The sequence below is a fragment of the Peromyscus leucopus genome, chromosome 3 (genome assembly GCF_004664715.2).
Source record: "Peromyscus leucopus breed LL Stock chromosome 3, UCI_PerLeu_2.1, whole genome shotgun sequence".
Classification (NCBI taxonomy): Eukaryota; Metazoa; Chordata; class Mammalia; order Rodentia; family Cricetidae; genus Peromyscus; species Peromyscus leucopus.
Genome location: NC_051065.1, coordinates 98,826,448 through 98,854,377, shown reverse-complemented (window position 1 = coordinate 98,854,377; position 27,930 = coordinate 98,826,448). Strand labels below are relative to the sequence as shown.

The 27,930-nt window shown below is 45.0% G+C and overlaps 1 protein-coding gene across 1 annotated transcript in view; it reads right to left on the bottom strand.

The window, feature by feature from the left end:
- The window catches only part of LOC114694452 (meiosis 1 associated protein), a 70,284-nt gene that overhangs the window by 4,868 nt on the left and 37,486 nt on the right, over positions 1-27,930 (bottom strand). The window contains exons 4-6 of the mRNA XM_028871397.2: positions 24,311-24,484; positions 19,314-19,476; positions 18,497-18,638 (exon numbers count right to left, since the gene is read on the bottom strand). Coding sequence (XP_028727230.1) covers positions 18,497-18,638; positions 19,314-19,476; positions 24,311-24,484 — 479 coding nt within the window. The remainder of the gene's footprint in view (positions 1-18,496; positions 18,639-19,313; positions 19,477-24,310; positions 24,485-27,930) is intronic.

Genomic DNA, 27,930 nt, shown 5'->3' with positions numbered 1-27,930 from the left:
AACCCAGTACTCAGGAGATGGGGGCGGAAGGATCACAACTTCAAGGCCAGCCTGGCTTATATAGAGACCTTGTCTCAAGAAAACAAAAACAAACAAAAGAATAATTCTTTCTAAAATTATAATTCTTCCTAAGTACATTTTTTGTACTAGAAATTGAATGTGATAACATTAAATCACCTCTTCTTCCCCACCCCGCCCCCAGAAAAGCTTTTGCTGTGTAGCTCAGGTTATCTAAGAACTCACTATTGTAGCCCAGGCTTGCTAGGCTGCTTCAACTTCCTGTGCTGGGATGAGCCACCATGCCTGGCTCTAAGAATTATAACTGTGTGAGTGTGTTTGTGTGTGTAGAGGACAACCTCGGGTGTCATTTTTCAGATGCCTGTTCTTAAACAGGGTTTCTCTTTGGCCTGGAACTCACCAAGTAGGCTAGGCTTACCAAGTTATCTGGTAAGCCCCAGGGATCCATGTGCCTCTCCACCACTGGGATTATAAGCTTGTCCTACCGTGGTAGTTTTTTTGTTTTGTTTTGTTTTTTAATGTGGGTTGCTCTAGGGATCAAACTCAGGTCTGACTGAGTCATTTTCCCAGCCTCCCCTCCCTTTTATTTTATTATTATTATTATTTTGTGTGTGTGTCACTAGAAATTAAACTTAGGGCCTCACACATGCTAGGCAAACACTCTACCACTGAGCTATCTTCCCACCCCCAATTCCTAAAGTTAGTCTTGAAATGGAGGTATGTAGAGGATGGTGTGGCGCATCGGGTCTTGTTCTGAGAACAAGAGTCTGGTGATGCTGCACTGGCTGCAGTTAGGATGGGACTGATGACTGTGGGGATGCCCCTGAAATACCCTGTGAAGGGTTAAGAAGATGCTGAAGCAGCCTGCAGACCAAGAAGAGAAAGAGGAAGTGTGTAGGGAAAGCTTTAGTACAACAGGACAGTGGGTGGGGACGGGACCCTGAGATCAACTCAGCCAGTCCACAGGACAAACAAGGGCTGGACCCTGGGGGCAGTGGTGAGTGTCACATGCCATGGAGACAGCAGAGGAGAGAACGAAGACAAGCATTTACAAATGAATCTGCAGGCACACCCTTTTTGATGAGATGGAAACAAGGCAACTTTCTATGGTCCTTTTCCAAGGAAAACCACAGATCTCCAATAAACATGGAGTCAGAATGGTTATAGTCATTGGTAAGTTATGTCCTTTTGCTGGCAGAGACCATTAATCACATCTGGCACAAATGTAACAATTTCCCAGTTACACAAGATGGGGAACAACAAACTCATACTAGTTCTGTCATTCCAACATAAAAATAATTTGAAAGACAATGGAAAGGGACCATGAGTAATTTGTGGAAGACATTGGAAAGGGACCATGAGTACTCTGTGGAAGACATTGGAAAGGGACCATCAGTACTCTGTGGAAGACATTGGAAAGGGACCATCAGTACTCTGTGGAAGACATTGGAAAGGGACCATCAGTACTCTGTGGAAGACAATGGAAAGGGACCATCAGTACTCTGTGGAAGACATTGGAAAGGGACCATCAGTACTCTGTGGAAGACATTGGAAAGGGACCATCAGTACTCTGTGGAAGACATTGGAAAGGGACCATCAGTACTCTGTGGAAGACATTGGAAAGGGACCATCAGTACTCTGTGGAAGACATTGGAAAGGGACCATGAGTACTCTGTGGAAGACAATGGAAAGGGACCATCAGTACTCTGTGGAAGACATTGGAAAGGGACCATCAGTACTCTGTGGAAGACATTGGAAAGGGACCATCAGTACTCTGTGGAAGACAATGGAAAGGGACACAGGGAGGCATCTAACACCTGCTGGTGGCTTTGGAGAGAGGAGGGAAATCTCTGCCATCTTAACTCAGTGCCATCAAACCACATGGCACAGAATACCATGGGGTCTGGTGGTCTCTGGCAAGGGGAGGGAACCCACTCATTCTTCCAAGAAGAGAAGCTGTGACTGTTCTTGTGGTTGACAGTTATGGGCTGATAATTTTGGAAGTATGGTGTCTCTTCAATAAAATCTTGGGTAAAGATAGATGAGAAGTATGATGCTTCCTCAATAAAAGAATGGGTGGAGATAGGTGATATAACTATAACTATAATAATAATCTCAAACAGTGGAACGCTTACCCAGCCACAGACACTGTGTGAAGAGCATTGTGGAGAACCTTAGAAGTTCATATGCGGGCTGGAAAGACAGCTCAGTGTTTAAGAGCACTGACTGCTCTTCCAAAGGACCCACAATCAATTCCCAGCACCCATACGGCAGCTCACAACTGTCTGTAACTCCAGATCCAGGAGATCCAACACCCTCACACATGCATACATGTAGGCAAAACACCAATGCATACACAAAAAATAAAAAATAAAAAAAGTTCATATGGTGCTATTATTTTGCTTGTAGCTAGAATTTTGTTGTCGTCCCCCCCCACCTCCCTGCAGAACAGATTCAAAATGTGATGCGAAGTCTACCTGAGGCTTACTGAACCCATTAAGCTGGGAGTAAATAATGTTAAAATTATGGTATATGTGTGTGTCAGGGTATTTGCCTACCATGGGAACACAGCCTTGCTAAGTCTTAGGGAAGACTAGGTAATTGCTTAGCTTTCATTGGCCAAAGCAACTTCTGATTATGGCTCAGGATATCAACCATCATTGCTTTCAGCCTTCTATTTTGTACCAGTTCAAGCACTTGTTTGTAAGTTTGTTAAAATGTATTGAGTAGGGAGCTGCAAAGACAGCCCATTGGTTAGGAGCACTTGCAGAATCGAATACTTAGATTTAATTCCTGGCACCCTCATGGTGGCTCACAGTCATCTGTAACTCCACTTTCAGGGGATCTGACACCCTTTTCTGATCTCCATGGGCACTAGGTGTCATGAGGTGCACACACACACACACACACACACACACACACACACACACACATACACACACACATGCAGGCAAAACACTTATGCATATAAAGATTTTTTATTGAATACTTATCATGTTCCCAGCACTAGGTGTGCAGAAACTCACTAGATATACTCTGTGTCCTCTTGGCATTTATAATAGAGTAAGGGGGAAGCTCATAAAGGATGTTTGTCTAAGACATCACGTGACCCACTCTTCTGACTGGTCTATATTTAGGAACGATTGTCCCGTGTCCCAGAAAACTTCTCAGTCCTAAACAAACTGATATGTCAACCACCTGCCCAAGACTTGACTAAGCATGAGAGATCTTGCCACTGAGGCAACAAGCTAGGGGCCATGGTGTATGATGTTTCTTGGATCTCATCACTAGAGAAGAGTCATACATGTTACACTATGGGCTTGCTAAGAGTCTCTGAGTGTTGCACACAGAACACTTTGGGACACTGGACTCTGAGTCGATTGACTCAGAGACAACAGCCAAGTCTCTGTTATTTAGCTGGTATGTAGAAAGGACAGCAGTCTCAAAACTCTCTGCCAATGTTGGGACTGTCAGAGGACCGAGAAGATTTGTTTTTTGTCCCCTCCCTCTCCTTGGATTTTTCTGTAGCTGAAAGAATTTTATAGAATGTTTTAAAACTTATGGGCTTGATACATAAAGAGATTGTCAGAAAGCTCTGGGAGAGAAATAAGTCCGTATTAGAGGACAATGTTAATTTATCTTCAGTTCCCAGGAGCATCTGGAGAGAGTGAGGAGGAAGGAAGTTTGAACTTGAAGGCTCCTGTTTAGGACTGCAGATTTCTAGCATCTCCCCCTGGGTAGTGGCTTATGGCACTAGAGACTGGAGGTCCAGGCCCCAAGTCTGAGGATGTTAGGTAAGTTATAGGTTGACCTGTTAGGACAAGCAATTGTGCTTATGCTGGGTGTGGCTGACTGCCACAGCAAGTATCTGAGGCTGAGGAAAAGTACTGGGAACATCTCAAAGCCAGCAGCCTTTGGGGTCCTCAAGGGGAACAGTGCCAATGACCGTAGATAACTGCTAATATACTTTGGCTGGTTCTAAGGAAAAGAGCATGATTTAGATGCTAACCTTACCAGAGGAAGATACTATGCTATGGATGTAGAACGTCTCCTATAGGCTCATGTATTTGCTTCGATTCCCCATTGGTGGAGCTGTTTGGGGAGGGAACCTTTAGGAGGTGGGGGCTAGCCGAAGGAAGTGGATCCACAGAGCCTTACAGTCTGGCCTGGATTCCTATTCTGGTCCACCAAGATGTGATCAAGTAGCCTTGTGCCTCTGCCACAGTGAGCCTTCCTTGCTGAGCCCCTTCCCCACCCTGGCGTCTCTCCTCACCGTGAGACAAAATAAATCTCTCTTCCTTCAAGTTGTTCCTCGTTAGGTATTTGCTCCCATCAATGAGAAAGGTAGCTAATGTACAGTATGTGAAGGATGCCTTTGTTTATGTGTAATTGGAGATCTTGCCATAGAATGTGGCTTAGACTTTACAGAGCAGGTTCCTTCTCCTGAGAGCAGATGTGGACGGGGCAGGTCTGAATGGCATGCCATACTCCAAGTTCAGCCTGAGTAAGATCATCCTCCCCCAACTTATTTACAGTTGTTTGTATGGTTTTCTTCTAGTTACAGCTTAATGACTCCTTACGGATAGCAAAGGGAAGGAAGAGGATATGGTTACTGACCTCTGGTTGACAGAAATCTCAGAGGCACTAATACAAACCCTGCAAGGAGTCAGGTGAGTATTTGTTAGAGCAGGGAGAAACTTGAATCTCATAGGCCAGCACTGCCTTGGTCTGGCATCAATGTGATGGCCATCAAACAAATGCAGTGTGCAATTAATGAAACATGGCTAGTTGCGCAGTCAGGTGTTCAGAGGCAGGCAAGGGAGCAGGGAGGAACAAAACACCCATTTAGCTTTGCTTGTGTTGAGGGAGGCATCTCCTTGGTCTAATGCATCCAGGAAAAGAGACTACAAACTAAGTATGCATTGGGCCTTTGGAAACTGGAGGGAAACAAGGAAGAAATTAGGTTTGCTTAGCATTTGCTTTTTTTTCCTACCCTAGAAAGGACGGAACCAGGAGGAGAGAAGAAGCTGTTGCAGCATCCAATACCTGTACCATGGTTTGGATCTAAAATCCAATGGACTGGGTATAGAAATCTTGGTCCTCAGTAGGGGGAACCACATGGGAGAAGCTAGAAACTTTAAGAGGTGGGGCTTAGCTGCAGGAAACTTAGGGGAGTGTCCTTGGAAGTTAGGTCTTGCCTTGATCTCCCTTCCTGGAACTCTCTCTGCTTCCTGTCTAGCATGGACTGAGTAGTCTCTGCTGCATGGTCTTTTTTTATCATGGGCCCAGAATCAAATGAACCAAGGACTATGTTCTGAACATTTGAAATTGGGATCCCAAATAAGTGCTCCCTCTTTTGATTATATCAGGTGTTTTTCCATAGTGATAAAAATCTGACTAATAAAACCATTCTGCTCTCACACTGGCTCCCGTAAACATGGTAAAAGAGTCCCAACTCTCTAAAAGAGATTACCCAGTCCTCGAAAGTCAACATTCTTCAGGATAGACAACAATACATTTAAAAAGACTAACGTCATCCGAAATGTTTTCTCCAACCACAGTAGAATGAAACTAGAAATCGATAACGAAAGCAACTTGGGAATTCATGAATATGTGAAAAGAAAACAATGTGCTTCTACATGTGCATAATTGAGGGAATCACAGGGGAAATTAGAAAACAAATAACAGTGAATGGAACTGGAAACGTAACAGCAAAGTCTGCGACAAACTGCTAAGGCAGGGCTTACAGTGAGAGGGGAGAAAAGGAGCCACCAACCCTTCCCAGCTGTGAACCCTGTGACTCCAACAACAACCGCTCTGACTGGATTTAAGGCCCGCTTCACAAGCTGAAACTCATACCTGCTATCATTCCTCGGGCCAAGAATCCGTGGCTAGAGAGAACATGGGCCCTAGGGGAGAACCTGCCTCTGCTCCTCTGCTGAGTGGACACAGCAGTAAACCAACTCCTGGTGACTTATCCCGATACCCACAGAAGAAAGTGTATCTCAGCCCTCATCAGAGAAGCTTCTTTCTTTGCAGTAGATGGTGGTTAACTCAGAGACCCACAAATGGTCAAGGTGCAGAGGAGAAGAGACTGTGGATATTTGAATCACGCTCTTCCACTCAAGGCTCGGAGATCATGGTGGAGGAGAGGGCCAGAAAGACTATGAGAGCCATAGGTAGAGAAGGCTACAAGGGAACTGGTTTCTGGATGTAGCAGGGTAGTTGTACATACGAATCTACAGCAATTGAGACAGCATGGGGAAGACAAGATCTTTTTATGTGTATGTCTGCATATGCAGGTATGTCTGTGTGTCAATCACATGCATGCCTGGTGTCTGTGGAGGTCAGAAGAGGGTATTGGATATCCTGGAACAGCGGTTACAGAGGGTTGTGAGGCACCATGAGGGTGCTGGAACTGAACCTGGGTCTTCTGTAAGAGCAACAAGTGCCCTTAACTGCTGAGCTACCTCTCCAATCCCTTGGTTTAATATTCTTTAAAAAATCAGTCAATAGATTATTGTATACTGATAAAATAAAGAGAAAAAAGTATATAATCATCCAGTAGACTTAATTTTTTTAAGACAAAATTCAATAACCTTTCACAGTAAAAAGGAACAACAAACTAGGAATCAGGATAGAACTTCCTTGTCTTGACAAAGTACTAAAACCAAAATAAAACAACAAAAATGAAAAATAACCTCATAGCTGCCTACTGTGGTGGCTCATGGGAGGCTGGTGTCGGAGGGTCACCACAGTTGAAAACCAGCCTGGGCTAGGTAGTGAGTTCCAGACAAACCTGGACGACAGTGTAGGACTCTGTTTCCAAACAAATAAACAAGCAAGCAAACACCTCTTCCCCCACAAAACTCCCTCAAAATTCTAACTCACAGTGGTAAAAAGTGGTAAAAACCACTGTGGTTTGAATAAGAATGGTCCCCATAAGCTCATATATTTGAATGCTTAGTCACAGGGAATGGCACTACTTGAGAAGGACTGGGAGGTGTGGCCTTGTTGGAGGAGGTGCGGCCTTATTGGAGGAAGCACATCACTGGGGGTGGGCTTTGAGGTTTCAAAAGCCCAGGTCAGGCCCAGTGGCTCATTCTCTCTTCCTGCTGCCTATGGATCCAGACACAGAACTCTCAGCTGCTTCTCCAGCACCATGTCTGCCTTCATGCTGCTGTGCTCCCTGCCATGATAATGAACTAAACTTCTGAAACTGTAAGCAAACCCTCATTAAATCCTTTTTTTTTATGAGTTGCTGTGGTCATGGTGTCTCTTCACAGCAATAAAAACCCTAACTAAGACGCACACTTTGCTGCCAAGAGCAGAAACAAAGATATCTGGTTTTATCCCTTGTCTATAATACTGTACTGGAGGAGATATGCTGAAGACCCCATGCCAGCCTTTGGCCTTCATACTTGTTCCCCTCCTAACCTCCAGATTCTAGCCTCTACCCTCACTTTTTTTTTTTTTTTTAAGGCTCTTGACCTGCCGTTACCCCACTCCCAGCTTGGAATCTTGGTCTTGACTCTTTGCCTCTACAGCCAAGGACTTTCCGTCTCCCCACCCATTTGCAGCCCAACCAGCCCACAGCCTGTGTGCTCAGACTCCCGCTGGACACATCCTGGCTGGAATTCTGTCACTTCTGTGGCCAATTAGGGCAGACAGGGACTGGAAACTCAGGAATGTGTCTCTAGAGACACTGACATTTGAAGTAGGAAACTGGAAGACTTAGCTGGTGTTTTCATTTCTTTTGCTCGTTCATACAGACCTGACTTTGTCAGAGAAACGAGGATGTGGAAAGTGAGTCATTAGCTGCATAACTGGGACTACACAGTAGGCTTCGGTAATTGAAACAACATTTTCCTGGCAATGGATGGCTTCATCTCATAAAGACTGGGAAAAATTCATTTCATTTCCTTATGTATTTATTCCCTACCACATTTCATAAAATTGTTGTGTAAACTTAGAAAAAAAAATGTAACAGCACATAAAGACCAAATAACGAGTTAAGGAGATTGGTTAGAGGAGAGAGCTAAGACCAGGGCAGGATCAGAGACACTGTCAGAAATGCTGGTGATCCCTAAGGTTCTCCTTGACAAACGGTAAGGGAGCCTTACTTGGACGGATGTTGCCAAGTAACAAATATGCTTCAGAGACCACCTGCAATCAACATGACAACCAACTCCACACGATGGCAGAGTGGTTTAAAATTTGGGCCCTGGAACCAGCTCTCCGGGTTCTGTCCTGACTCTACCATTTCTCCACACCTTAGTTTCCTCATCTGCAAGACAGAGACAGTCCTTGTTGAAGGGACACTAGCCCACTCCAGCGTGTGGCTCTGGCGGGCCACGCCCTTCTCCCCCGTCCCCTCTGCCTTGCTAAAAACCATTAGATTACATTCCCAAAGCTAGCCACCAAGTCTTTTCCCTTCTTTGGCCACTTCTCCTCCTCAGGCTGACTACCAAGGCCCAGCTATCCAAGTATTGAAGTCCAGCAATCAGAAGCCCCCTTTGCCTCACCTAATTAACATGCCCAATTAAAATTAAACACCTCATCCTAATATGGGGTTCCCCCTGGTACCTTTGTAAACCACCATTTTCCTATGGGCTCCATCTGTCTCCCCTCTATGCAGAGGCAGAACTTTGTCCCACTAGGGACAAATACCCCTGCCCCCTCTCCCTTGTTCCCTTCCCCTTCTCCCTCATCCTCTCTCTCCTGCCTTTGTCTCTTATTCCCTGCTCTCTGTCCCTCTGGGACAAATAAATCTCCTTTGTGCTGAGAACTTGGCCTTGGGGGTCCTGAGCGGATCCTTCTCCTTTCAGTTATTTTATAGGATGGTTATGGTAATAAAACAAACTAATAGTTGTAAAGTACTTGGAACTGTGTTAGGCATAAAGTCAGCATAATAAAGTATTACATTTCTAAAATTAGTTAGGCATACCAGTGCATATGTTTAATCCCAGAATTCAAGAGGAAGAGGAAGGTGGATCTCTGTGAATCCAAGGTCAGCTTGGTCTAGATAGTGTATTCCGGGCCAGCCAGAGTTATGTAGTGAGACCTCTCATTTTTTCCCCTAAAATTAAGATGTATTTAATTATTAGTTGCTTAGTATTTTGTTAAATTAAAAATAATTGGGTAATGTTTAGATATAGGTCTGTAAAAGCATCAAAGGAGGCTGTAAGGACACAGACTCTTATGATCCAGATTAATCCAAGAGTGAAATTTATGAGATCAGTGGATGTCATGTAGTGATTATCTCTGAGAGTAAAACCTTCCATCTTGGAGGGAAGCTCCCTAAGATACAGGATGTCAGAGAGGAGGTGAGACAACAGGATATTCAGTGAAATACTCCATCCTTCAGGGATGTTCATTAAGCCCAGGAAGTAAATAACTCAAAACCTTTAGGAAGTCCCTGAAACTGACCAGACTCACTAGGCCCCTTTCCCTCAAACACAAACACACACACACACACACACACACACACACACACACACACACGAACTGTTGAGAGATATCCTCGGACAAAATTGCTTAGAAGAACTGCTTACAGGAGGCTGAGAACAAGCAAGCTGCCTGGAAGAAGCAGAGACCAGTCTAGCTGCCTGGAGGAGGCACAGACCAACTCAGTTACCTGGAAAGAACACTCTAGGTTCCCAGATTTTGTGAGCTGTCACCATGCTGGGGTGGGATTTTGGTGATGCAGCTGTCTTTGAGTCATTTCTGCTTCTGTAAATAATCCCTTGCCACTCTCTTGTAAGTAATTCCAATAAAACTCACTGGTTCACCACACTGGACTTTGGTGAGATCTGTACTTTGGTCTGTTATCAATTTCCTATCTAGGAGCAGTGGATGCTTGTTCATGTCTCCCCAGAAATAGTGTCACACAATACTGCAGAATACCTAGCTTTCAGAAAGACTGGGTAAAGCTTTTTTGATGAAAGTAAGATACTTAAAACAAATAATCTTTGAGGAAGACAGAAATGGAGCGATTTTCAGTTAAAAAAAATCAGGGAATGGAAAGTACACATCTAACTGCAGTTGACTAAGGCTTAGAGCATGTACAAAACGCAGTTGGAAAAGTTACACACCGTTTGCAGCCAGGGAGCCTGATGGGTTGGTACTAATGGCAAGGATTTGATTATTGTAGCGTGTATTTTGTCCAGGAGAGCTATTCCAGATGAAGAGGTGGAGGAGAGGAAGCAGTGGACAAACTGACCTATACCTTCACTTGTGGGGAAGCCCACGAACCCGAAAGTGAAAACATGGAGTCAACTCACTGGCTGGGGACGAATTAGAAAATGTGCTGTGCATGTAGTCAGATGGCCAAGGGGGAGTACATGAGCATGTGATAAGAGCTACTTCTGCATTCAGAGGCCAGGGCAGGGTGCTTCTCTTTCCTAGGACAGTCAGAAAAGCCAGATCATGTACAGAGAGAGACCATTTGTAGTGAGGTATTGTCATGGATTTGAACACATAGAGAGGAGAGAAGGGGTAGCATGAACAGAGGAGGACCAAAGGTGGAGAAATCTAACGCTCTTTATGCAGTTGCCTGTAATATATAGGATGTGAAGAGAATAATGGGTGAAAAAGCTGGACCTTGAATACTAGACTAAGAAATAGGGATTTTATGGTATAATAATAGTCTCTTGAGAGGGAAGAATCTAGACAGAGGAGGGAATTATGATGGCTTCATTTACCCTGAGGGCATATGTTGAATTTGAGTTGGAGGGGATGGAGGTAGTGGAAGTGGAACTCAGAATCTAGGATTCCCCCCTTCTAGGAGACATCTGCAAGGAAACAGAGCACCTAGCAGCTCTTTTGGTGGAGACCTGGTGGTGGGGTAGGGTGGGACTCAAGTCAGTCTTCCACTCAGAACATTTGTGACATGCCAGAGTTATATGTGTCTGGAGGCAGGAACACTTGAGAAAAGCTGAGAGGCTTTCAGTGGACTTGGGTGGCAGTGGTTAGAGTTGAGATCTTTTAGGGTGAGGGGAAATGCGCAGTACACCAGGCTTGCAGTTGGAAGCTCTGGAGGAAAGACTGAGCGTTAGCAGTATGGTTGCCCAGCCATGACTCAGCACGGTACCTGCGTGTCTATCTGCCTGGTCCAGGGAAGGGTGAGCCCTCTCTACCAACTGGAGCCTCTACAGTACATTTATATACAGGTGTGGCTTTCATTAAATACTGCTGGATACCAAAACAAAAACAAAAACAAAAACAAAACAAACCAACAAAAAGGCGAGCCAGGACCACATATTTGAAAACCAAAAGACAAAACAAATAATGAAACAAATCCACCTGATTTAGGATTAGCCAGTAAGAATCTTAAATGCCTAAACTTATATTTATTTGTGTGTGTGTGTACAGATTGCGTGTGCAGATTCTCCCCACCGTGGAGGTCCCAGGGATCAAACTCAGGTCGTCAGGCTTGAACTGACTTCTACGAGCTGTTCCCTAATCTCCACATTTGTGGGACCTCTCTTTCTCTCTCACACACACAGACACATACATATGCAAACAAACAAATAAATGTAATAAGAGTGAAAAAAAAATCAGGAAGAGCCAGGCATGGTGGTATAAGCCTTTAATACTAGCTCTCAGGAGGCAGAAGCAGGCATATCTCTGTGAGTTTGAGGCCAGTCTGGTCTATATAGTAAGTTCCAGGACAGCCATAACTATGTAGAGAGACACTGTATCAAAAAACCAAAACCAAACCAAACCAAAAAAACCAAAACAAAAAACAAAACAAACAAACAAAAAAAAAAAAAGAAAAAAGAAAAAAAGAAAAGAAAACAGGAAGAAACAAGTGGAAATTATAAAAGTACTAACCAATAACTGAGCAAACCATGTGCTGGGCGCTTTACACACACAGCTCTACCTAGTCAAAATATGCAAGGCACGTCTTATAGTTTCTGTTAGATGTGACAGAGACCACAGAGTTACCAGCACGTCTCCAATGTGCCTCTCCTTCCTTTCTCTCTCCCCACTGTGCTGCTCACGGGAGAAGCTAGCACTGGACTTGAGTATTGTACACAGGAGCCGGCAGTGAGGCCAGTCACATCAGAGAATCAATTTAGAATATGTGGCTGAGTGGGGGGAGGGAGCCAGGAGCAGGGCCCCGAGGATGTGGTGAGAGTCTGCGTGTATGTGCACGCTTGTGTGTAAAGGGCATAGGGTCAGCTCCAGGTTACAGATAATTAAGTGGAGGAGGAAGATCTGAGAAACACCATAGTGTTTACAAGATGGATCTTCTTTGGTGTTCTTTGAAAACACAAGTTAATTAATTAAAAATTACTTTGGGGTCCCTGGATAATGTTTTTTAATATGTCATCTGTGCAGAGACTAAACCGCACGGGCCCACTGTGCTTGTTAGGGTTATGAATGCATAAATACAGCACGGTTAGAGATGTGAGTTTTTGCTTAAGTTCACAGTCAGGAAACAATAAAGGAACAGGACAACAAGTTCAGGATTTTCTTGCGCAATAGGCATATTTCTCCAGAATATTTTAGAAAACCACCCTGAGCCACTCAGAAGTAGCAGCAGGACGGGCAGGGGAGAAGGCTTGGTAATTCACGAGTGCCTACTATGCACCCAGAGGACTGGAGCTTGGCTGCCAGCACCCATGTAACAAGCCGGGCACTCCTGCAAGGATCCATGACCCGAGCTCTGAGAGACAGAGTCAGGAGGACTCTGGGGCTTACTGCATTCCTGCCTAGTCTGGAATTCACAAACTCCAGCTTCTGACAGAGATCCTGCCTCAGATGAAAAGGCAGAGAGAGACAGGGGACACCTGATGCTCTTTTTATAAGCCCCCCATCCCACCCCACCCCCCACATAAATAAATCTTTAAAAAAAAATAGAGGTAACAAAGGGGGAATTTCTCTCTGAGCCAAAATTTGACTAAAGCTGAGGACTTGGTTGGGGAAGTGGGAAAGTGTAAGAAATACCAGGAAAAGGCAAGTGTGTCATTCTGGATTTTAGGGTAAGTCACATTTACATCTCAATCTTAAAGTCAAATCATAGGACATACACTTAAAAGACACTATGTGAGACATGCTTTTCTCTAAAAAGGAATAGAATACGTAAAATCTAATAAAAAGGCAACTGGAAAGGGTTTACTAAGGAAGCACTGTTTGAGCTGAGTCTTTCAGATTAGGGCAGGATTTGAACACATGGAGAGGAGAGAAGGGGCAGCGTGAACAGAGGAGGACCAAAGGTGGAGAAATCTAACGCTCTTCATGCATTTGCCTGTAATATATAGGATGTGAAGAGAATAATGGGCAAGAAAGCTAGACCTTGAATACTAGACTAAGAAACACGGATTTTATGGTATAAATAGTAGTAAGATTGTGTGCATAAGTGTGTGTGCGCACGCACCCGCGCGTGTGTATGCCTCTGTGTGTGTGTGTGTGGGGGTGCTAGGGATCAAATCTAGGGCATCGTGCACACCAGGCAAGTTCTCTTTCACTGAGCTACAGCAGCAGCTGCAGACAGGAAATATTTTGAGGCTGAAGATGGCAGACTCAACGCCATACTTCAAGGTTAGTTTATGGGCATTGCTACAAACCACACAGAGCAGGGGAAGCAAGGAGAGAATCCCGACCAGTGGAGAAAGGGCTGCAATATTAAGGCACAAGTAAGACAGGTCGTGAATAGCACGGTGAGGACACAGGGGAGAGAAGGTGCTGGAAGATGAGGATAAGCAAGGTTCATTAAAGCAGTGGGTGTAGGCACGTGAGAAAATGTGACGGTCAGAGGACTGCTTCCAGAAGGTAATACGAGGGCTGGAGAGATGGCTCAGTGGTTAAGAGCACTGACTGCTCTTCCAGAGGTCCTGAGTTCAATTCTCAGCACCCACATTGCAGCTCACAACTGCCTATAACTCCAGGATCCAACACCCTCACACAGACATACATGCAGGCAAAACACCAATGCACGTACAAGTAAAAATAAACCAAAAAAGAAGGTAATATGAGGCTGGGCATGGTCGCGCATGCTTTTCATCCCAGCATTTTGCAGGCAGGGGTAGATGGATCTCTGTGTTCAAAGACAGCTTGATTTATATAGTAAGTTTGAAGTCAGCCAGGATTATACAGGGAGACCCTGTCTAAAAAGAAAAATAAAACTAAAGAAAGAAAAGAAAAGAAAAGGTAATTTAGTGTCAATGTACAGGTAAAAAGAAGCTGGGGAGGTTGGGTAAGGGGAGTTAGGAGTTTATAAAAAAGTTTGTGAGAAAAGCATTGGGAACAGGAAACAAGGACATCTCCAGTTTAGGAGTGGAAAACTGACGTGGCCTGGGTGACTCAAGTGTAAAGGACACTGTAGCTGAAAGTGGCTGAGGTTTCAAGCCTGGGTGACCTAGACAGTGGTGGGGCTGCTCGTAACAGAACGACAGATGTCAGAAGCAGAAGCTGGCTGCAGGGGAGGAAACATGAGTGTGAGGAGGAGAGAGCACAGAGTTGCCCTGGGAACTGAGGGGTCACCAGATCCGAGGAGAACAAAGTGTAAAAGAAGAAAAGAAAAGAAAGTCCAAGCGCAAAACCAAAGCTGGAGGTAAAGTTTTGCAAACCCAGGGCTGGGGAGCTAGGTCAGCAGTTAAGGGCCCTTGGTGCTCTTCCAGAGGACCCGAGTTCGGTTCCAGCACCCATGTCAGACAGGTCACAATGCCTGCAACTCTAGCTCTGGCCTCTGTGGGCACCCATACACAAGTGGCACGTACTCGCATGGATATACACACATACATGTTAATAAAAATAAAAATCAATGCCTGCAACTCTAGCTCTGGCCTCTGTGGGCACCCATACACAAGTGGTACGTACTCACATGGATATACACACATACATGTTAATAAAAATAAAAATCTAAAACACAAGAGTTTGGGCAACATGTGAAAAGGTTAGGGAGGTTCAGCCTAGGTAATACGTCTTGTCACATAGTTAAGTATAAAACCACTTCTTGTTGAATGAATGACTTGAAACGTGTGAAAAACCCTTCCCTCTATCACACTGCCATTGAGAATTTATGCCACTCAGAAAAGGTGTCATTCAAAAAGCATGGATGAAGAGCCTTTCGAAAACTAATTCACCCCCTCCACCCACGAGGTGACTAGTATTTGATGCTAACACAATTAGGAACAAACAGGGCCAAGAAAACTGTAGCACGAGATCCCTGTGACCCACATAGGGAAGGGAGAGAACCGACCCCTGCAAGCTGTCCTCTGTCTCCCATGGGTGTTACGGCATGTAAACCTCCTGCTTCCTAAATATGTGAATAAATGCAAAAGATGAACAAGGAGCAATTATGAGTGCCTGGATACTAAGTGGATTCTAGCCCAGCGAAATGCAGGAGTCTGCAGCGAGAGTGCGGGTGACTTAGAGAGGAAGAGGCTCACCTTACAGCTGACAGTCTAGCATCAGAGGAAGCCAGGTCAGGAACGTAAGGCAGGAGCTCTGAGGCAGACACTGAAGCAGAGAGCATGGAGGATGCTCTCTACAGCTTGCTCAGCCTACAATTTTATTGCATTTTATCGAGGACCACCTGCCCAGGTGAAGCACTACCTATAATAGACTGGGCCCTCCCACATTAACCATCAATCAAGAAAATGCCCTACAGACTTGCCGACCAACCAATGTCATGGAAGCATCTCAGTTGAGGTTCCCTCTTCCCAGATAACTTTAGGTTGTATCAAGTTGACAAGAAGCCAGCGAGGGCACCCATTCATCTATTTAGGACACTAAATGGTTTCTAATTTTCTTCCTCTGGGAATAACACTGAGGTGAACATCTTGTATGTGTGTATCTTTGCTTCTTTGTCTTGGACTATAATCCTGGCTAAAGTGTTGATGGAAATTTTCAGGAAAATGTGTTAAAATGCCAATGTGTAAAATATGTACTATAGTGTTGCATACCTTCAATCCCAGTTTTCAGCAGGCAGAGGCATCTCAGTGAGTTCGAGACCAGCCTGGTCGACATAGTGAGTTCCAGAATAGCCAGGGTTACATAGTAGAGGGAACTTGTCTCAAAATACAAAAGCAAAGCAAACAACAAAAAATCCTGTGCTATAAACACTGAACAAGGTCTGGTGGTACCTGTGTATAACACTAATACTCGGAAGGCATAAAGGTCATCCTCAGCTACACAGCAACTTTAAGGCCAACCTGGGCTATATGAGACCTTGTCTTTAACAGGCCTGACTCAGGCCTGTAATTCTAGCTATTTCAGGGAGGCTGGGACAGGAAGGTCTTGAATTCAAGGCTTGCTTGGGCTGTAGATTAAGTTAAATTCCCTGAGTAACTTAAATGAGATTTGTCTCAGAACAAAAAAATAAAAGGAAGTCCGAGGATACAGAACAGAAGTTGTTTGCCTAGCCTGTGTGATATCCTGGGTTCAATCTCCAATATGTCACAAAGAAAAGAAGAAGATTGAAGGCACATGGGGGAAATGCCTGCTGATTGATGGGTCATCTCAGAGATTTGGAGGAAGTGGGTGGAGTACACAGTAAACCGAGCTGCTGGGCACTCAGAACTGATTGATCTGTTGTCTGTGCTCTGCAAAGACAGGAGGTGGACGTCCTTCAGACCAGAAACAGGAACTCAATGGGTGGGCCCCCAAGGGGAGTGTGAACTTTGAAACAGAAATGAAGTCTGCCTCTGAGAGTGGAAGACACAGTGCTGTGCTGCCCTTCAGTCCAAGGCCAGCATGTGGACCTGCCACTCATGCCCACCTAGGCCAAGCCTTTGCTTTTGAAAAGATGGATTTCATTTTTCATTATATGTGTGTGGGTCTGTGCACGTGAGTGCAGCTACCTGTGCAGAACAGAGGTGTTGGATCTCCCTAGAGCTTGAGTTACAGGTGGTTGTGAGCAGCCCAAGGTGCTGGGAACTGAACTCGGGTCCTGTGGAAGAACAGCATGTACTCTTAAACTCTTTGCCATCTCTCCAGCTCCAGGTCAAGTATTTATTCAGTATCTTGTCTTAGATTTTCTTTTTACTTATTTTATTTTGATTTAAGTGTTGCATTAATTTTCTTTTTTCTTTTTTCTTTTTTTTTAGGTTTTTGAGATAGGGTCTTACTTTGTAGTTCTGGCTGGCCTAGAACTTGCAATGTAGACCAGGCTAGTCTTGAACTCATAGACAGTCACCTGCCTCTGTTTCCCAAGTGCTGGAATTAAAGGTGAGCACTACCACATCTGGTTTCTTTTTTCTTTTTCTCTTTTTTTAATTTATGTGTATGCATGTGGGCCTGAATATATGTATGTGTGTAGGCCTGAATGTATGTATGTGTGTATGTGCACCATGTGTGTGTTAGTAGAGACCAGAAGGCATCAGATTCCCTGGAACTGGAATCACAGGAAGTTATAAGCCTTCTGATGTGGGTACTGAGAATTGAACCTGTGCCCTCTGCAAGAGCAGTAAGCTCTCTTAGCTGCACAGTTCTCTAGCCCCTTATTAGTTTTCTTTTTCTTTAAAAAATTGTGTAAAAAGTATTTATTGTGTATGTGTGTATAATTTGTGTGTGTGTGTGTGTACAGGTGTGCCACAGAGGACAGTTTCCTGAGTCCATTCCCATTCTCCAGGCTTATGTGGAAAGCATGTTTACCCACTAAGCTGTTTTTCGAGTCCAGAAAGGAAGCAGGGTTGAAAGCATCATTACTTATGTTTAAAGCTTATAAAATAAGGGGTTCTGACTGATTTCAGGAAGGCTTCTGCTACAAACTGAGTACCCTCACCTGGCTTTTTCATCAGTACTTGCAACTGCTACCCCCAAATTGACTTTGGGCTGACAGAGAAATGAATTTCTGGACTTTCTAGCCATGCTATCAATAAGAACAGCACCTGGGCCCAGTGAAATGGCATGGCGGGTGAAGATGTTTGCTGCCAAACCTGAATCCTGAGTTCAGTCTCTAGGGCCCACATGGCTGAGGGATAGAATCGACTCCCCAAAGTTCTCCTCTCACTTCTACACATGTGCCATAGCATGTGTGCACCACCCCCTACACATATGCGCACAAAATAAAAAGATCAAATGTATAAAAAATAGCATTTGTCCAGCACTCAGGAGGCGGAGGCAGGCGGATCTCTGTGAGTTGAAGTCCAGCCTGGTCTACAGGGCTAGTTCTATGACAGCCAAGGCTACACCGAGAAACCCTGTCTCAAAACAAACAAACAAACAAACAAACAAACAAACAAACAAACAAACTAGCACTTGTATGGAGTGGGGAGGTTCTTTTGTACCACACTTGATCAGTTGGTCAGACTGTAATAGGCGGATGCCTGGAATGCCATCTGGTAGAAAGCACTAATGTTTCCTCTGGGTGCATCTAACAAAAGCAATGTTACCTTGACTGTAAAATCCAGAGTGTTGCCAGGTTCTCCGTCCTTTCCAGGGTTGAGGCAGGTCTGGGGTTAAGAGTTAGTGACTGTTTTTCTCTAGCTGTTATTTGAGCACTCAGGCCTGGGAACAGGGCACTCACCAGCAGGCAGTGACACAGAGCATGGAAATGTTGCTGGTTTGTTTCCAACTCATCCCAGTCCAGCTTCCAACAGCTTGTGGGTCTGAGGATGAAGGGGAGTCCATAGGTCAGGGACTCACAGATCTCACTGGATTTAAGAGCCCTGGAAAAGAAAGACTCTCTTTAGTGGTATCGGGAGTCTACCTCTAACCATCATACCCATCTACATTCAGCTCCGATCTAGGACCTTCTGGGAGCTTGTGGATCAGGGTGTGTAATTTACAGAGTGTGTGGTCAATGCCAAGCATGGAATCGGGCACACTGAAAGTTCTTAGAGCTCTACAGTCTTCCATGGGGCCCTAGAGTAAGTACAAGAACACAGCAAAGCTGGGCTTTCCCATCCCTGTTCTACCTGAGAGCTGGATCCCCTGATCCAGCACTCCTAGTACCCAGAGGAGTGGTAGAGTTGAAGTTAGATCTTGAGACACTTTGCCCCTGAAACGCTCATTCCTACGCTAACCCTATGGCTTTTGACAAACATCCATCGGATGGCTGAACACCTTTGTATCGACCTTGCTTTTCTCTGCACTCAGAGACCATGTTTCCAATTCCTGCCCCTATCTCCAAGTCTTCTGTGGTAGCAAGTGTACATCTGTCCCTCTGGCTTCCACTTGCTGAGGAACCCAACCTTACTTTTGTTGTTTTCATGACATGCTTGTAACTGCTACCTGGCCACGGACTGTTGCCTGACTGCCAAGGTATACCCTGAATCTCTGCACTTCCAGGCCGTGGAATCAATAAGGCCAGAGTAGAAGGGCTAGGTTTCCTCAAAGCGTACTTGATCACTTGCAGCTTGTACGGAGAGTCTGATGACAGGGAGGCCATCTGGTAGAGTGTGCTGATGTCTCCTTTGGGGTCATCTATTCTCAACAGGCCATCGGCCGTCCCAGGAAGCAGGGACGGGCTGAGAAATCGCTCTTGGAGGTCACATTTCAGGCATACTGCGACCAAAGGAGAGTTAGAGAAGAGGCCATGTTACAAGTTACCTCAGGCTGTCACTGTGAGACAAATTCACTCTCAGTAGGCAGTCAAGGCTTGGGAGGAGGTAGGAAAATGGGAAAAAGAAAGCAAGTTTGGTTTGAGGAGGTAGAGCAGACCTGTCACCTGTGTTATAGCTATTCATCCTCACGGTTTACTTGTTCTCTGAGCCTGGCATGAGGCTCCTTTGCTTTACGGCTGGGCTCACTGAGCATTTGTCTCCTAGCAAGGAGTCTGGTTTGTCATTCCGTTCAGGAGGGACAGGTGTCCTCGCTGGAGCAGCTAACGCTTGTTAGGTCTCAAACCCGGGATAATATGCAGAGGCCCTTGGGTAACCACAGAAGGAACTCTTGCCTCTGCTGCTTGCTTCCCTGCGGCTTTGGCAAGCGTGCTGGTCAGATGAAGGAAGAACAGGAAAGCAGAAGTCAGACAGTCAGCTGACTGCTACTGTTTTTCTCTGGCCTCTGCCAGGGGGCCTCCAGGACTATGGGAGGAACACGGTCCTGAAATAGCCTATGTTTGATGCCTGGACCTTCAAGGCCTTGGAGCCCAGCGGTGGGTTAGACAGTGGGAGTGCATAGACTGTGCTGAGTTATACTTGTCTCTGTCTGCTACTCGGTTCTATGAAGCTTTTGGCTTTTTAAAAAAATAACTTATTCTTATTTTGTATTCATTGGTGTTTTGCCTGCATCTATGTCTGTGTGAAGGTGTCAGAAGCCCTGGAATTAGAGTTACAGACAGGTGTGAGCTGCCATGTGGGTGCTGGGAATTGAACCTGGATCCTCTGGAAGAGCAGCCAGCGCTCTTAACTGCTGAGCCACCTCTCCAGGCCCATTATGCCACTTTTGAGACAGGCTCTGCTGCAGCCCAGATTGACCTCTAACTTGCTATGTAGCTGAAGATGACCTTGAACTCCTGTCCTCCAGCCTCTGCCTCGCGAGTGCTGTGGTTTCAGGTGTGTGTTACTGTTCCTGGCTTTTGAATTGGGTTTCTATTCCAGCAGTTACCTTCAGGTGCCTGAATCCTTGATGCTACGAAACATTAAAATATAGATCTGGTTGGAATATCAATAGCAAACTTGCAAGTATACGAACACTGAATCCTTGTGAGAAGGCTCATAGGTTATGGTGATTTGTGGAATGACCAGACTGCCACGTGAGGTAAAAATTAAAGCAGAAGTAAACTGCAGTGGCATACATCTCTGAAAATGTCATCTCACTAACATTTGTTATGTTACATACTAATTTAAAAACCAAATAAAAATGTCAAAGTAACATGGGAAAAATGGAGTGGGCGATAGATTCAGCTGGATTTCCTGGGCTCAGTTCATAAGATGTAGATTTTAATTTATCTCATTGAACCCAGGAGGGACTTTGTCCAGGAATGTGCCTCCCTTCATTTCTTCTCTGCCTGACTTCTTCATTACCGGTCACTGGGGTTTAGGATTGGGAAGCTCTGCCCATCTGGATGAAGGTCTCATTGGCTGCAGTAAGAATCATCCTAAGAGGTCATGTGCAGTGGTGCATACCCATAACTCCAGTTCTCAGGAGGTGGAGGCAGGAGGATCAGGAGTTCCAGGCTAGGCTAAGCTCATAGTGAGTTCCAGGCCAGCCTGTGTAAGACCAATTAAATCAGAATCTTTGGGGTGCTTCTCACCATCCAGAGCTCAGGTACAGAGATGGCAGAGCCCACACCAGAGAACAAGACACTCAGCTGCCTGCACACTCCGGCACAGGCAGACCTCTAAGGGAAGCCCAGAGAGATGGTGAAGTGCTCCGGGCAGTCATGAAAACGGGTAGAGAAGCTTAAAAAGAAGACTCATCATTCCTTCAAGGAGCCTGTGTCAGGAGAGTTGAAAGATCTTGTTTTTATGTGGTGAGTCTCGTGCTCGGAAGTCTACATGGAGCCATGCATCAGCTTAAAAAATAACAGGTAGCTACAGTCTGATCTTTGTTGTGATTGTTTATAATCTCCATGGGCTGCATCACTCTGGAAAAGACCTAATTTCTCCAGACTCCATTCCAGTTGTACCTGACATCTGGATTCCAGTGAGGCCCTCGCTTGCAGAAGAACTGATCTAAGATATGCATGCACACTGAAACTCTGTAGACTTCTGAAGTATGGCTACAGTTGGACTATATTCTGGCTCTGACCCTGGTAATAAAAGCTTTGGAGAGGTGGTGTGGGGGGAAGCTGGAGAAATTCTGACCTGAGCCAAGCACAGATGCTGTAGCAGTAGTTCCTGGCCTTTGAGGGTCCCAACTCCATTAGTGAGAGAAGTGAATCACTATCCCTTTTGTTCAGAGTGGCCTAAGCACCAAGTGGGTTAGTGGTGGGCAAAGGCCTAAGTTCTGGAGGTAGGTAGACCTGTGTTTGATGAGTGTATTCCAGGTAAGAATTGTGAAGTGTACAAATAGAGATTTCTGATCCTAAGATGAAGAAGGGGCCCTGTGCTTTTCTGTGAAGCCCTAGGAAAGAGTTTAATTTCTTTGTCTTACTTTCTTCATGTGTAAACACAGGTATAGTATTATGTTTGGTTTGTAGACAGATTTTTCACACACTAAGACAGATCTTTAAAGATCTTACAATTGCTATTGGCCAGGCAGACAATCTTAGCACTTGAATTCTCCCAGGAAGGATACAATTATACTGCTAAGTGACAAGAAACCACGATGTCGTGTTTAATTGACAGTGCTTCTGTTCTTAGTGGCACACAAACAGTGGCATGTCTTATAATGGATAGCGTCTTAGACCTGATGACATATTGGGTGACAGCATCTGCCTGGCGGTGGTGTGTACAGCAGAGGGAACTATCAAGGAAAGAAGCCAGCATGGTAATTTGGCAGGGAAAAGGCACACAGATGTCCAACATCAGCCGGCTTCTGTGTGAAGCTGCTGGCTGCTTTTAAGGGAGGAAAGTGAATGAGTGAATCCAAGAGGATGGGATAGGGAGGAACTGGTAGGATCGCTTGGGACACAATGCAAAGGAGGTCCTGGGGAGACAATTTACAGGCAAAGGAAAACAGGTTATTATCAGGCTAAGCCATCAAAGGCATTCCAGGCCCTAGGTGTTGTAAAAGAAAAGTTACTCACTCAGTGTGTGTGTGTGTGTGTGTGTGTGTGTGTGTGTGTGTGTGTGTGTGTGTGTATGAGCTATGTAGGCCAGAGAACAACCTGTGGGAGTCTGTTCTTCCATACCATGGGACCTGGGACTGAACTCCAGTTGTCAGGCTTAGTGGCAAGTGTCTTTATCCACTGAACCATCTTGCTGGTCCCAAGCCCTGGGGTTGAACAGAAAACGATGGAGGAGGGAGGACAGGGGAATCCGTGGCTGATATGTAAAATTAAATTAAATTATAAAATTAAAAAATAATAATAATTTAAAAAAAGAAAATGATGCAGAATCTGATAGCTGTCCCTGGAAGGAGGGGAACCATATTCCTATCTAATTAGACTTTCAGAGGGCTTTCCCTGACCCTGAAAAGGTGACAGCCACAGCAGAGTTCTATTCCAGTAGGAGAAGAGATTTTAAACACATTGTTAGTTGGGGCTGGAGAGAGGCCCAGCAGTTAAGAGCACTGGCTGCTCTTGCAGAGGACCAGGTCCGGTTCCCAGTACCCACATGGCAGCTCACAACCATCTGTCAGCTTCAGGGGGTCCAACGCTCTCTTTCAGCCTCTGTGAGCACTGCATGTACAGGGTGCACAAATATACATGCAGGCAAAACACCCATGTACACTAAAACATACTACATATATACAGAGCCTCCAGAGGTGGTATACAGCACATGTCGTGTCAGAGCCTGGGAAGGGGCTTTGGAAAGCACGATACCTAGTTCTACTTACGACCCCCAGTGAGCTCCGCAGTTGCGACCACTATTCTGTTCTGTGGAGAAAGTGGGTGCAGACTGAGAACCCCAAACACACTCTAGTGTCTTCCCTGAGGAGATGGGTCCTCAGGAGTCGCCCTTCTTAAACTCAGTGTGGCTGATTATACTGCTAAGTCCATTTGGCACCAGCCGCTACAGTATCTAGGACCTTGTTGACATGCCTGGTGCTGACTAGCTGCCTGAACTTCTTTGGGCACATGATCCTGGGCTCATGTTGCCCTCCTCGGAGCTTGCTTCGGAGTTGTTGCAGTTTTCTCAAGGTGATGCCTAGCTAGTGAGACTTTTAAGAATTTCATTTCAGTTTATGTGTATGAGTGTCTGTCTGTCTGTCTGTGTCTGTATGCACACTACATGAGTGCAGTGGCTGAAGAAGGTGTCAGGTCCCCTGGAACTGGAGTTCCAGGGATTGTGAGCTGCCATGTGGGTGCTGGGAACTGATTCTAGGTCTATCCACAAGAGCAGCCAGTGCTCTTAGCCGCTGAGCCATCTCTCCAGCCCCTGAGAAGATTTTTATTTACTGTTATTATTCTTACCACAGGCAGTGCTGATATTATCAAGGTAACAGGCTCTTGAATTATAGTACCAAGAACACCTACCTCATTAAGAGTGAGAATACTGAGGACAGTGCATGATTCAGTGTGTCCTGCTATGGTGTGGCTGATTTCTTAACATCGAGGCATCAAGGACTTTGCCTCTGTAACTGCTTGGCTCCTGCTGGCTGGGAGGGTCACTCTGCAGAGCTTTTCTCTTTATATCCACGCTGTCACTAGACAGCGTCACCCAAGCCTCCTCCAACCCCTAGGCCTCAGATGATCTCTATTCTGATGACTCACCAGAGTCGTCTAGACTTCTAATCCCAGACAAGGACAGACTTAGCCCACAGAACCTATCTTTTCAGGGTTGTGTACTTGGATTATCTCTTGCCCTGGAAGAAGGAGGAAGGGTCTGTGGAGCAAGAAGAAGATGGATGTGTTCTCGGTCGGTTTCACTATTATGCAGCCAGGCTTTGAAGAAGATCTCCATGCTGACAACATCGTTGTCGAGACTCTGAAGGACAATGTCAGCTTCCAGGATAGCACTCTCTGCAGAAGAGAGGAAAATGGTGGTTAAGGTAGTTTTTTGTTTGTTTGTTTTTTTGGGGGGGTTATTTTTTAAAAAAATCTTATTATTTACGTTAAGATTTTTTGGGGGGCGGGGGAGAAGGCGAGGTTGGGAAGATGACTATTAAGAGTATGTACTGCTCTTGCAGAGGACTTGAGTCCAACCCCTAGCACCTACACCAGGTGGCCCACTGCCTGTAACTCCAGTTCCTGGGGTCTGATGCTCTCTCTTCTAAACTCCAAGGGTACATGCACTCACACAGGCATACACATAATTAAAAATACAAATAAGTCTTTACAATATTTTAAAAATAGATGTATTTTAATTAAAAATTATTTACGTGTTGGGGCTGGAGAGATGGCTCAGCTGTTGAGAGCATTGTCCTTGCAGAGGATCTGGGTTTGATACCCAGCACCCATATGGTGGCTCAAAACTGTCTGTAACTCAAGTCCCAAGGGATCTAACACCCTCTTTGGACCTCAGCAGTGGTAGACATATATGCATGCAGGCAACATACTCATTCATGTAAAATAATAAGATAAATTTAAAAATGTTAAAAATAGTTATGTGTTTGGGTGTTTTGTCTGCATGTAAATTTGTGCATCACAAACGTGCCTGATACCCACAGAGGGCAAAGAGGGTATCAAATGCCTTAGAACTAGAGGTATAGACAGCTGCTGTGAGCTATCTTGAGGGTGCTGGGAACTGAATTTAGAAGAGTACTCTTAACTGCTGAGTCATTTCTCCAGCCACTTGTTTTTAGTTTTTAATTGTGTGTGTGTGTGTGTGTGTGTGTGTGTGTGTGTGTGTGTGTGTAGTTATGTGCACACAAATGAAAGTATCCGCAGAGGTCAGAAGAGCTGTCTGCTTCCCCTGAGCTGGAGTTACAGATGGTTGTGAGCTACCTGTGTGCCAGGAACCTTTGGGAGAACAGCAAGTACTGAACCATCTCTGCAGCCCAAGCGTCTAATTGTTATTGCTGTTGTTATTATTATTATTTTTGAGACAGGGTTTAACTGTGTATCCCTGGCTCTCCTAGATCTCACTATGTAGATCAGGATGGCTTTGAACTCATGGAGATCTACCTGCCTCTCCCTCAAGTATTGGGATTAAAAGCATGCACAAAACCACACCCAGCTAAGTGTTTAATTTTTAATTAAACTTTTTTTTTTTTTTTTTTTTTTTTTTCAAGATAGAGTCTTGCTATGTAGCTCTGGCTGGCCCAGCATGCACTGGGTCGAGCAGGCCTTGACCCTGACACAAGCCTCCTGCCTTCGCTTCCCAGTTGCTGGGATTACAAACATGAGCCATCACACACATCTAATTTTTTAATTAGAAAATTTGAAAATTAGAAACTTTAAGTGTACCTGTCTTCTGACACATCAAGTGTATGTCTCAGGATCTGTCCTAGACACAGTCTTGGAGGGTACACAGGAGACATATACAAAGACATTCAGCACAGCATTGTCATACCAACAATCAAACTCCAAACAGGAAGCAAGTCTCATGTCCACCAACAGAGGAGTGCTTAAACAAATCACAACACACTCAAACTGGTGTTTACTACGCAACTGTTAGCATTTAAAGATAAATACCCCAACATGGGAATTAGAAGGAGCCGTGAAGGAAGTTGTAGGGCAGATATGACCCCATGTGTGTGGACATAAAACTACCTGCATAAGTGCACACGTGAGTACGCACACATTCTTTATAAAGGTCTGCAAGGCGCCGCCATCCAACCATTAGCTGTTGGGGAGCAGAGACGGCAGGGCTCTGAGACACATTCCCTTCTTAGTCACACCCCACATTCCTTACTTTTTATCTTAACTGTGTATTTCTGTTATAAAATAGCCTAAGGGTCTGGAGAGACGACTCAGCAGTTAACGCTTGTTATTCTTGCGAAGGACCAGAGTTCGGTTCCAGCACTCACACTGGGCAACTGAAACTCCAACTCTAAGGGATTCAATGTCCTCTTCTGGCATCCACGGGCACCTGCACAAACATGGCATGTACCCCCCCCCCCAAATAAATAAAATAAATCTTAAAAAAAAACACTAAAATATTCTAGAATATAAAATGTATGAAAAATTACATAACAATTCAGGTTAGTGATTAACAAGGGCCATATCAGTTTTATGTTGTCATTTATAAATTTAATTATTACCTCTTAAAATGCATCTGCACATTTGAAAGAAAAACGGTGAACCATTGTATCGGGCTCTACCTTACGATATAGATGATGGAATTAGTCATCGGTACGCTGTCTCACAAGTGTGTTTGACATCCTGATCTACATAGAGGAGGGGCTGGGCTGGCATGTGATGAGTGTCTCTGGGTAGGGGGGTTGACAGGCTTTCCTGGAGTACTTCAGAATTCAGCCGGATCCACCTCTGCCTCTGTTATCTGGGTCTGCAGATAACGGTTGTCAGGGAAAGTCAAATAGAAAGCAGTGGAGGGAAGCTTGGACGGAGGACGTGAGGGAAGCACTGAGGAGAAACCCTGAGGGGCTTGCTGAGATACAAAGGGCCTAAGAAAAGCCAGTGGCTCAGATGAATTAACTTCTGTGTGTGACTCATGAATGCCAGGCGGCTTATTTCTAGAACGACATTCCTGAGGACAAGTTGGTAGAGGTGGCAGACTCTCCACCAGCAGAACAAAGAAGGTTCAGTCCAGCGTGCTGGCTCCAGCACAGGAGGTGCGGGCCGCTCGATGACGTCACAGCTCATTCGAGGACTTCTCCTGCAGCCAGCAGGGATAGCAAGCACACTTTGTTTCTTTTTTCTGGTCAGCATGATCAACTCTGCTAAATAGTTGTACAGATTTATTCATTACTAGCTCTTTCATTCACTTCGTCAGGAGCACACAACTCTGCCCCTGAGGATCCCCCCCCCCCCCTGACAGGGTTTCTCCATGTAGTTTTGATGCCTGTCCTGGATCTCACTCTTGTAGACCAGGCTGGCCTCAAACTCACAGAGATCCGCCTGCCTCTGCCTCCAGAGTGCTGGGATTAAAGGCCACCACTGCCCTGCTGCCCCTGTGGAATTTTAAAAGCAGCATTATTCTCGAGCATTCCTTCTCAAATTCTCATCTGTTCCACCGTGTCTTATGGTACTATGATAATAAGCACAAAGATATTGCCAAAGAAATATTTAAAAAATTACATGGATTTGGTGAACAGGAGAACGACTGTTCGTTTATTGTTCTTTTTTTCTAAGCCTTTGAACTTTTGACTTGAGTAACATGTTTGGGGATGAGTGAGCAGCTTTCCCCAGTGAGGCAAAAGAGCTATTAAAGCTATGAGGGCAAGTACAGAGCTAAAGAAATGGAATTGAGGGGCTAGAGAGGTAGCTCAGTGGTTAAGAGCACTAGCTGCCTTTCTAGGAGACCTGGGTTCAAATCCCAGCACCTACACTTTGGCTAATAACTA